Consider the following 12,357-nt stretch of genomic DNA (forward strand, 5'->3'; position numbering starts at 1 on the left):
TAAAAATTCCAATATATAAATTCAATGTCAAGCTCAAGTCTAAAGGTGTGATCAAATCTAATTAACTCATTTAAAAACATTATTTTAAAATAAAATTAAATATTAAATATATTAAAATTCAAGAGTTCAAATATAAAACTATATTTAAAAATATATAAATTTTATGTTTTTATAACAAATGACTCTTTATCATGACTTCCAAATTCGCAAAAAAAACTTTTATAATTCCATTATACTAATCCCTTAAATCACAATTATTTTCCATCTTTCCTTTAATAAAAAAAGTAAACCTATGCTTCATTTTCCTGCTTTTTAAAGCAATATTTTAATTAAAAGTACTTTTTTGAAGCTATTATAGCCATTACAAGTTATATTTAAAAAAAAAATTGGAAAAATTGGTACATAATTTTTTGAAAAATAATAAGAAAATGATAATCATGCAAAAAGACATAGCAACAATCTGAAAAATAAAACAATTGATCACATCGTTTAACATCAGAAATCTCCCTATAAAACGTCAAAACACATACTGCAATAAAAGGCTGGAAACCGCTAAGATCAAACATAAGCGAAAGTGTATAAATATATACAAAATTTTGCTTTGATGCAGAGAGCATGAACAACATCAACAGCCGTTAAGACACTCAAAACATCAAAGAGCAACGGCTGTTTTACCATTAGTAACACATTGGACAGCAAAAGAGAATCTGATTCTGGTCAAAAGAATGCTATGAGGGAATTCAAACCTACAAAAAGAGCAAAATTTCTGAACTGTAGAGAGCTATTTCCAGAGCTTCACAAACTTATCATGGCTGGCTGAAGCCACGAGTCCATTGGCATTTGATACAGCAAGAGATGATATCAGTCCTTCATGTGCTGCAAGTGTCAATCTCTTCTTCTCAGCCATATCCCATAGTTCCAGAGACTGCATGGTGGAAGCTTTTTGTAGTTTAGAAATGAAATTATACTCAGAATTCCGTATGCAATTCAATCTTCTACCTCACAACGAATTCTGAGGAAACTAATCTTATAAGGTGTAAGGCATTATATTTTCTATCTAATTTACTATTGGCTAGTTTAGCACTATTGATTTTTATCAAAATTTGATATCAGAAATCTGATTTTGTAACAATTTAATTTGTTTTATTGGCTTATTGAAATTTTCTCAAGCGCCCGCTGAAATTGTTGAATATTTAAAATCATTTCATTCTCAATTCAGTTTTAAGACTACCATTCCCAATCTTTTATTAAAAGAGAGTGAGTTTTTGCTTGATTGGTTATTAGAAATATATAAATTTTAAATTTTTAATAAATTTAAAACGGAGGCCTTCCGATTTATAATTTTTGTTAAATAGAGGCCTTCCGATGACCCGGTTAGGAAAGTTGAAGTATTAGATTTGACTTATGTTAATAAAGATAGAGGTAGACCTAAAAAAACTTGGTTAAAAAATATTAGAAATGATATTTTTCTATTAGATTTAAATGAGAATTTGACTTTTAACATGACACAATGGCGAAAAATGATTCATGTAGCCGACCCCACAGTGGGACAAAAGCTTGATGTTGTTGTACGAAAACAAATTGCGCGTCATATTAGTTGTATTAAGAAATCCTAACCATGATAAACCAAGGGTTGTATCGCATCACCATTTTTTTTATAGCATCACCGTTGATTACAAAATCATGATGTGATTAGGGCTGGAACTATGCTAAGAGCTTGAAACTTTAGCTAATAATTGTTTAAATTCTAATCAAATTGAAATTAACTAGCTTCAACGCACACAAGTATGAGATAAGCAATCAAAAACAGCGCACAAAACATGTAGATAACATCTAAAACAAAAGAATAGAAAATACATACCTGATAACAGCCAATGACAAGCAAAGATGGACAGGTAGGGTGGAACACACATGAATGGAACTTATTCCCGCTACAGCTCAATTCATGGATGCACTCACCCTCCCTTCCAGATCCAAGTGACCACACACGAACTGAGTCCTCGCTAACAGAAGCTAATAATTCTCCTGAGGGATTCCAGCAGATTGAGTCAACGTGCTTAGAGTGCCCCTAAACCAGGAATATAAGTTTAGCTTTATACTAAATCAGAAACATACGGAGCAGAATGAAATACTGAACTAGAAAAAATAGCAGAAATAATAGTGAATAGGAAAATGTAGACTGAAGAATTTAGCTGCAGAAATCTGAAATCAAGCGACTTATAGAGAAAGGGATTTAACAGTAAAGTCATCACCAGTCCAATAGTCAAGATTAATCAAGAATTAATTGCTTTTAGTTATTCATTAGTTTTATGATTTTATGAAGCTACAACTTGAAAATTCTCTATACTTGTTCATATATCCTCCTAATATTATTTCCAAAATTTCCATTGAATCAACAAGCTCGCTACCTGCTCTGCTTCAAAAAACAATGAAATCAAAACGAAAACATACAAAAAATTCAACATGATTAAGGCCTACTAGACATCTCAATCAGCATAAATATGAATACATAAAAAAATCATTTCTAATTGTTTAAATAATAATAAAACAGAAGTTGGATAAGGCTGATTAAAAAAAAACACAAAAAAGGACATGAATTTGATTTACAGATACAAACAAACCAGACAGCTATACTTCTGAAATGCAGGTTTGCCGTCCTGAAATATCTTTCTGGGTTATGCATATACACATTTTGCATGGTGAATAATTAATGCACTCCGGCTTTAAAATACACAAACCTGCAATGAATGAAGGCAGCTCTGTGTTTCAACATCCAGAATAGACACAATGTTCTCTGCCGCAGCTGCAAGATATCGACCTAGACGTGGTTGAAACCTCATTTGTGCAGTACCGCCCTGCAAAAAAATATCAAAATAAAACTTCAGGCATTTATGCTCTGCATCAAAGCCCTATATTGAGAATGAAAGCAGAAACAGCGCGATCATAGAGGCAAGTAAATGAGTAATCTAACATGATTCATCTGAAAGTGTAAAGGCAAATAATGAGTTTAAATGAAAGAAAAATAACCTTGAAGACCCTCGCATAGCTACCATTATTAATACTCCAATATCGTATTTCCCCTTCTCCATCACATGAGCATATGAGATCCTCTTTGTTAGGATGAAAGTCCAAAGACATTACAGATGCAGAATGCCCGGTAAAAGTACGAAGAGAATACCCTGGCTGAAATTAGAGATATCATATCAAGCATAGAGATAAAACTGCCAGAAAGTATGGTAGACTTCTAAAGCTAACTCCAAATAATTAGGATAATGCTAAAGATGATAATGGTGATGATGTATGAAAAGAGAAATTAATTCCATATCAAAAATCACAAGTTTGGTACTATAAAAGCATCATCGAAGAACAGGGCGCCCACTCACAAAGATATTTGTCTAAACAAGAATGAGCTTTACTTACATTATCAACATCCCAAACTCTGACAGTTTTGTCAAAAGAAGAAGTTGCCAATCGTGGCAAGGTTGGACTAAACCTAACGTCGGTAATTAGAAAAGAGTGCTCTTCCAATGTTGATTTCTGCTTCAGATTATCAGTAAACCACAAAACCGCCTGCATTGTGGAATCAATATAAGCATAATCATTTAGACAAAGTGCCTTCAACGGTAATAGAAACAAAGGAACAACAGAACCAAAAGTTTAATACATAAATCACATGAGACTCGCCTTTTTGTCATGACCCCCGGTAGCAAGAAGCTTTCCATCTGAAGAGAAGTGGCAACAAACAACCTTGCTTGAACTTGCTCGAATAGATCCAATTTCATTAAAAGTAAAACCTGCCAATTCCACATCAATAGAACCAGACAATCAATTGATAGAAAAGCAAGCTTTCAAGTTGTTAGTACGATACACATTATTTCAAACAAATAATATTCTTATAATCGTAAATACTAGTGCCATTACAATCATCATTGTTAGTACTACTACTATTATTGCTATTATTGCTACTACTAGTAGTAGTATCAATATTATAAGCATACCTTCTGTCACATCCATGCAACGGCCTACAGCATCTCTAGGATCTGTGTCATCATGTGAAAGAAATGATTCAACATTATCATCTAGTGACCCATCTTCCACCAACCGATCCATGTCAGCATGTACTTTGTTATCCCACTGCATAAACAAAGCAGTTAGACATTATATAGAAGTACTTTTTTTACATAAATTTATTACAGGCATTCCAGTGTTAATTACCAACTGATTTGATGGAGATGTTAGAGTTCCCGTGGCATCAGAGCTAAACATCATGAGGGGCTTATTTGAGTTCATAGGCATCGCATCTCCAGGGGTGTGAGTGGAGGGCGTTGAGGGTGCTGAGCTTGGAGAGGGACCAGCTGTGTTTGCAGTTCCTGAACTATTGGCTGGACCAGAAGATGAAACCGGTTGTTTCCTCTTACGAATTGATTGGTTCTTTGAAGCCTATATGAAGTCGTTTTTAATTTACTTTTTCAGGGAAAAATGTGAAATTATTAACAGACAGCTTCCAACAGAATCTGAATTCTCAAATAAACAAAATTTTATTGATCAAACTCTCAAAATCAACAGGAAGTACAATATAGATAATTTAGTTTGATTCTGCATACATAAAAAAACAAATAGAATTTACTTGCTATATACCAAAGAACAGAATATAGTAATTTCAGATGAATATGCTTTGACAAAATGCTTGTGGTACTCGTTTATCAAACAAAGGAAAGAATAAATCAATGAAAAAAAAAAAAAAAGTTTTAAGGTTCATGCTCCAGTCACCTAACCGCAATTCATAGTTCTGAACTTGAAAATGTCCAAATGTAACATGCAGGCATGTGTACTCCAATTTATTTATCTATAATAACTAGATGATGAAGATCAAGTTTACATTTGGGCATTAATGTCAAGCAAAAAAATAAATGCTTTTAAGCAAGGGTTTATTTACTCTTATTATGTAATAATTGATTTATAATTTTCAATATATAAATACCAACACTAAGGCATGTAAAAGCAGCATTTGATTCAGCAAACAGGAAATCCAGTGCATGTTAATGTGTGATTGTTTTGAGTATGGTACAACTGTAACAACCTCCAAGGAAGCCATCTCCTTGTACCAGCGTGAGGTTCTTTTTTTTTATTTTGCGAAATCCTTTGTTTCTAACTAGTTCGGTGTCAGGTAAACTTGATCATAGACATGCTGAATTGGTTGAGTTTTTGTAAGAGAACTGTAATGTCCTTAAACATATTTATGGTATTGAGATTGAAAATTTTGATGCTTTAAGTAGAGTCATGATAATTATTAAATAATGAGTATGTTACGATGACTAACTTTGATAACAAAAAGAGAAGTATGACACTTGTAAGGGCTATGGTGAGATTTATCAAAGCTTACATAATAGTTCATCTATTCTAAGCAAAGACTAAGCGCTTAAATATGGTTATTTATTTAAGGATACTTGTTTTTGCATCCCTGATTCATCTTGGATAGGCGTTCTAATTTTAGAATTAGAATGTTATAGGTGTTTCTAAAAATTTTTGAGTGAGATAAGACTATAACAATAACAAATGCAAATATTACCCCAATTTAACTAGTGGTGGCACACGTATTTTTTCACTGTCTTATTTATCATTCTACTAAGCGTATAAAACATAACAAAGGGGTGCCTTTATTAGTTCCATATAAACCATCCAAGGACGTTATTATGGATTTTGTGTTAGGCTTATCACAAACTTCAAGAAAACCTTATTTTATTTTTTGTAGTAATAGTGACTCATTACATACCATATCATAAAATTATTGATATAGTAAATTATCATTTAATGAGACAATTAAATTGTAATCAATATATAAAATTTCTGAGTTATTTTGGAAAACTACTTAGATAAAAATGAATCACAACTTAAATTATCGATTCATTATGACCTACGAATTAATTGATAAGTTGCAACAAAACAACATCAAACCTTTATCCCACTACGTGGAGTCGGTTATATGAATCCTTTTTTCTCCATTGTGTCCTATTAAAAGTGAAATTCTCATTTAAATCTAATAAAGAAAGTTCATTTATAATATCCTCTAACCAAGTCTTTTTAGGTATACCTCTACCTTTCTTAACATAAGTCAAATCTAATACAACATCTACTCTCCTAACCGGGTCATCGGAAGGCGGCCATTTTATGTGACCAAACCATCTAAGGCGACTCTCTCTAATCTTATCTTCCACTGGAGTTACTCCAACCTTTTTCACGTATATGCTCGTTTCGTACCTTGTCTCTAAAAGTAAAGCCACTCATCCACCTGAGCATCCTCATCTTTGCAACACTTAACTTAATATTATGCTTCTTTTTTGTGGCCAACATTCTGCACTAAAAAGCATTGCAGGTCTCACCACCATCTTATAGAATTTTCCCTTAAGTTTGAGGGGGGTTTTTCTATCATACAACAAGCCCGATGCATTCCTCCACTTCCATCATCCAACTTAAATTCTACTAATAATATCCCCATTTATTTCACCATCACTCTGAAAATTAGACCCAAGATATATAAAACGTGTACTCTTATTAATGACTTGACCATCCAGTCACAATTCCCTACTAGATCTATTACTACTAAAATTACACCCCAAATATTGATATACTCAAACGAAAACCTTAGGACTCTAAGGTTGACCTCCATAATTCAAGTTCAATTTTAACTCCATATCTAGTCTTATCAACAAGAAGAACATCATCAACAAAAAACATACACTAGGGTACAACCTCTTGCAAAATGTCTAGTGAGAACATTCACGACTAAATCAAAAAGATAAGGGCTTAAGGCTAATCTTTGATGTAATAAAACTAAAAAAGGAAAATGCTTGGTCAAACCACCTTGTGTTTGAACACAAGTAACAGCTCTTGTATATATATCATTAATTACTTAAATATAAACATTATTAACCCCTTTCTTTTTCTAGAACTCTCTGGGCTCAGAAAATTTAGCTCCAGCCTCCCCCGTTGCTGCTTTTCTTCATGGAGAGTTTTAATGGATTATGTTACTGGGTAAATTTTGGAAGGCAGATGGGATTGTAGATAAGACACTAGCCAGAGATTTCGCCCTCATTTTGCAAGGACTTTATGATCTGAGTCATGGTTTCCTATAGGCGCAATCCCTTATAGTTAATTATCCCTCCCGATAATGAGACAGAACTTTCGATTAAGGCTAGTCATCAATCAGATACGTAGTATCTGGCATATAGTAGCAACATGAATTTGGTATGTTGGAAAGTTTGATATTTAAAATTGAGAATTTCATCATCTTGCACTTAAAGAGGATGGAGGAATGGATGATGGACCCGATCAAAATCCCATGATTCCGTCGTCCCGGGCCATCGTGGTCAATGATCTACTTAGTCAGAGGAGGTAGTCGACCCAACCTGACAAAAGGATCCTTGTCGGCAGCCATGGCTTGCTTCGTCCAAGGTACCTTATAGACCTGGGTTGAATATTTGTCTAAGGGAACAAATTTGAATCCACCTTAGCTAACAAAGGGCTTTGAGCCCTATCGATTATACTTATTGATTCATATCCCAAGAATTTGATGTCACTAAGAAACGTATTGGCTCTAACTATAATCGGTATTTCATGGTGTCATTTGACGGCAAAACCAATGGGTTCAGAGGGCCCCGTGTCATAACCGTTTATCTTACGGTGTCATTTGGCGGCAAAACCGCCGATTAGAGGACACGTATCATCTCCTTACTAACAGGAGATTATCTGAGAATGGATCCTAGTAATATTTTCGACTAGGCATTAGCTCTATGTGAGCTGCAATAAATTTCAATTTGTCCAACATGGCAAACTGTTGCGGAGGGTGAATGACTTTTGCTTTAAGTGTTTTCATGGAGTACTTCAATTTTAAATATTTGAAATTTTGGAATTTTTTTAGAGTTTGGATGAACATTTGAGTGGCATTTTGAACTATTTGAAATTAACCACTCCGGTTGAGATATACATTCAACAGGGCCATCATCGGGGTGTATGAGGTCATTCATTGACTAAATCTTGTCGACCCTATCAACTTGTCGATGGATCGGGTTTCGTAGGTTTTATACATTTGTTAATGAATTTTCTTTTTTGAAGGTCTTGAAGGCCTTATATGAACTTATAAAACATATATTTTAATTGACACACTGATCATATATCTGTTTGATAATTCAAGCCGTGTTGATTCCCATCTATCAATATAGAAGGATCGGGCTTGAATTACGTTCATTTATTAACCCAAGCAACATTCCTAGATATCACATGTGTACTCTCAACCCTCTCTCTCTCTCTCTCTCTCTCTCTCTCTCTCTCTCTCTCTCTCTCAAGAGAAAAACATATAGATGGAGAGAAATTAGAGAATTTTCAAAACAGGTGTCGAAGACCCGCTCCATCGATCTTAGATCTGGGAATTTTTATTAGGTCCGGACACCTGACGTAGCTCTACGTCCGGACACTAATAAAATGTCGACACGTGCTCTTACTCTTTACCGCGCGGCCCGACGACCCAATATGTCGACACGTGCACTTGAAGTTTTCTCTCTGAGTACTTAAGTTTGTAAGTCCTTTATCTTTTATAAAATCTTGCTTTGTTTCTTTAAATTTATGGCAAAAGTTCTTAGTGACCCCAAGCCAGCGATCCTTGTTTGTGCTGCAATCCATTTGGTATCAAAGCTATATTGGGTTTGTGTACACTCTGGTAAGATGTATAAAGGTATCACTAAATCTGAGCTTAAATATTTTCTTCGAAAGCTTATCACAGATAATTGCAAGTTATGGTAAGACGCTGGGTCTTGATTTGTTAGTCAGTAACCCGGGGGACGAAAGATCGCCGAGAACAGTAGGCGCAGTCCACAGGTGAACAAAACCTATCAAGAGAAACCTAGGAACTTATCTTAACAAGAAATTATTTGTGTTATCCTTTCAGGAAAACTTAAGCAAAGAATATAGGATCCTTGAAGTGATTGCACCCAGAACTGTTCATAAACGATTGGCGTTTATCCTCAGCAAATGGTGATTATAAGGCTGCACTTAAAGCAACTGATAACATTGAACCTCCAGCTTCAAGATTTGTGAATCATTCAGAAGCAAGACAAAGCAGTGCCACGGCCTTTAGTGCCATCATCAAACAAAATAATACCATTATCCAACTATTATTAACCATAACAGAACGGATAAGAGACTTAGAAGAAAAGGTTCAACAGATCCAGCAGAAATCTTCAGCTTTACCATCTGAAACCTTTGAATCTTCACTCTCTGCTCTTCAAAATCAGCTAGAAAGCTTATCCCTTGGTGAACCTGCCAGTTCCACCAAAATCACAAAACCTAAAGGTCCTTTGTTTGTTTTTAAAGATCCTAAGAAAATCTTCCAGTCGAAAAAACTTAAAGGAACCTAGATGGCATCCACCTCCTCTAACCGTACCACAACCACCACTCTACTTCCAACTACTACATCAACATCATCTGAACCTTCCACTAGTTATTCTGTTGATGATCAGATCCGAGGCTACAGGCTTCGATCTCGAATCGCCCATGAACTTCAACAACGATTCCCTCGAAGAAATTCTCTCCAAAGGAATTTGTAAAGTCAGCTTGATCCTGAAGCTGAACTCCAAATCTCTCAAAGAAAAAGGGCGAATCTTGTTCCCGCAGAAACTTTGTATGAAGATGGGTGGTCTGCAACAAGGCACCGAGTATATCAACATTACTCGGAAGAACGTGTACTCGATACCGAAGGGATGCAAGTTAACCTTCCCTTCATCAGAACTCAGTCATACCAATGACTCGTTCAAGAGGGTATTCATCACATCCACCTTGGATTAATTATGGTTCGAATTCAAGCTTTTCATCGAAGATATGCTGCACTAAGTTTTTTTTTTTTTTTTTTTTTTTTTTCATTATTTGTAAGTTTTTTTTTTTTTTTTGTCATTAGTTGCCGAGGTCAACACCATAGCACTTCGCTTGGAACTTTATAATATGCTTTCTCTAAATCAATAAATATCACATGTAGATACTCATTATTCTCTCTATACTTCTCCATCAAACCTCTCAATAAATGTATAGCTTCCATAATAGACCTACCCTGCATGAATCCAAATTGATTTTGAGAAAAATTAGCATCACATCATAACCTATGCTTCATAACTCTCTCCCATAGTTTTAAAGTATGACACGTTAACTTAATTTATTTATAATTCACACAATCTTGTGTATCACCTTCATTCTTAAAAATAGCAATCAACACACTCATTCTCCATTCAACTGGTATCTTTTTAGTCTTCAAAATATTATTAAAAGTTTAGTAAGCCAAGAAATTCCTTCATCTCCTAAGCATTTCCACACCTCTATTGGAAATATCACTAAGTCAAACATTTTTTCCACCCTAATTGATAAAAACTAATAGATAAGTTGAAATAGTTAATATTAGTTTGGTTGATATATTATATTGACTAGTAAAATATCATGCATCCAGGTGATATTTGATATTCTATACGCTGAATTTGAAAATAACTAATCTATCAATAGATCTACTAATATGAGTTCATTTGAGATAAACTGGACTTCAACCAAAAAATTCTGTAAATCTTATTAAGCTTCCTATTAAGTACAAATCTGGTGCTTTTTGCATAATCATTCATATGACAAGCATGAATTATATGAGGATGTTTGCGGGAAAAAAGGCTACTATGGAAACCACAAACTTTTAGCTTATGTGAAGACAAAACGTGCAGTTTAAACCAATGTTTAAAATTGCGTATTCGGGTATTGAGGCCGTAAGCCTCAAAATCAAAAGATTGCATAAACATAAAATGATAAATTTGTTATATACTACTACAACAACAACAACAACAACAACATCAAGCCTTTATCCCACTACGTGGGGTCGGCTACATGAATCCTTTTTCTCCATTGTGTCCTATTAAAAGTCAAATTCTCGTTTAAATCTAATAAAGAAAGGTCATTCCTAATATTTTCTAACCAAGTCTTTTTAGGTCTACCCCTACCTTTCTTAACATAAGTCAAATCTAATACCTCTACTCTCCTAACCGGGTCATCGCAAGGCCGCCGTTTTATGTGACCAAACCATCTAAGGCGACTTTCTCTAATCTTATCTTCTACTGGAGCTACTCCAACCTTTTCACGTATATGCTCATTTCGTATCCTATCTCTAAGGGTAAAGCCACTCATCACCTGAGCATCCTCATCTCTGCCACACATAAGATGTTATGACATCTTATGCACCTTACAACAAAATTAATTCCACTCTCTTAGTTTAGCTAATGAGCTGAACAATGCAATGCTTAAGACACTTCGTACTCAAAATGAAATGGTTTTTAAAGACTTAAAGAAGGTGAGAAGCGTGTGCTTACTGTGCTATATAAAAAAATTCTCTCCATGCAAATGTTTTTTGTTAAATCCCAACTGTCCCTTGGCATTTTGATCCCGCATCTAGGATAGGGATCCACCGGAGGCTCACCTAGATTGTGCCGATCTACATCATCCCTTGGTATTTTGATCCCACGGCTAGGATGTGTATCCGTGGGAGGCTCACCAGGATTGCGTCGATCTCTTTCCATATTTAGTTAGCTGATTTAGGAAGAATTATATTAGAGCGATTATGCATGATTCTATAATTAATTGTGTTGACCTAAAAAAAATCAAATCATTGCATACCTGACATATGTCCCTGCACAGCTGCCACATCTACTATAACCCTTCAAAATTCAAGATTTTTGGTGTAGGTTCGTTCAGTACGAACTGATTTCGTCTGTACGAACTGAATAAGTGCAAAACAGAGGAGATCGTCCCGGTACGAACGAAAATATCGTCCGTACGATCGAAATATCTTTTTCTCTATTTAAGGATTGTTTGACACGTTTTGAAGAGAGAAAAGATGAGAGAGAAAGAGTAGGAAGAAAAGGAAAAAAATTAGTTTCGGAGGCCGCAGAGTGATTTTCGTCCGTCGACACAGTTGGAAGAATTGTTCATCTCACAGTAAGGAATCCATATCATATTTCTGATTTCGAAGATTTCGTGTTTTGGTATTTTTTCTGCTCAGATTTGTGTTTCCGTTACCGAAAAACGGGCTCATCTTTGTATTGACGAAACTTTCACTATGTAATTTTTTATATGTTATAGAAAATATGATTTTGCACGTTTCGAATATTTTCTGGCAATTTTTCACCAGGTATTTTGATATCTGCGGGGTTATATCGAATAGAAAATTATTTGGATGTTGAAAAATAGTGCTACAGTACAATAAAAAGTTTTGAAATGTTGTTTACGATCTCTAGTAATTTGATAATTTTCTGAAACTGTGCATTTTATAACGACTTCTATCTA

The 12,357-nt window shown here is 34.7% G+C and overlaps 1 protein-coding gene across 1 annotated transcript in view; it reads right to left on the minus strand.

The window, feature by feature from the left end:
- Positions 1 to 530: 530 nt before the first annotated feature.
- LOC110099128 (transcriptional corepressor LEUNIG-like) overlaps positions 531 to 12,357 on the minus strand; it is a 17,095-nt gene continuing 5,268 nt past the window's right edge. The window contains exons 4-11 of the mRNA XM_020826197.2: positions 4,216 to 4,440; positions 3,999 to 4,134; positions 3,685 to 3,794; positions 3,421 to 3,570; positions 3,028 to 3,183; positions 2,739 to 2,855; positions 1,862 to 2,068; positions 531 to 925 (exon numbers count right to left, since the gene is read on the minus strand). Of these exons, the coding sequence (XP_020681856.1) occupies positions 782 to 925; positions 1,862 to 2,068; positions 2,739 to 2,855; positions 3,028 to 3,183; positions 3,421 to 3,570; positions 3,685 to 3,794; positions 3,999 to 4,134; positions 4,216 to 4,440 (1,245 nt within the window). The 3' untranslated portion in view covers positions 531 to 781. The remainder of the gene's footprint in view (positions 926 to 1,861; positions 2,069 to 2,738; positions 2,856 to 3,027; positions 3,184 to 3,420; positions 3,571 to 3,684; positions 3,795 to 3,998; positions 4,135 to 4,215; positions 4,441 to 12,357) is intronic.

This window comes from Dendrobium catenatum, unplaced genomic scaffold (assembly GCF_001605985.2).
Source record: "Dendrobium catenatum unplaced genomic scaffold, ASM160598v2 fragScaff_scaffold_1323, whole genome shotgun sequence".
Taxonomy (NCBI): domain Eukaryota; kingdom Viridiplantae; phylum Streptophyta; class Magnoliopsida; order Asparagales; family Orchidaceae; genus Dendrobium; species Dendrobium catenatum.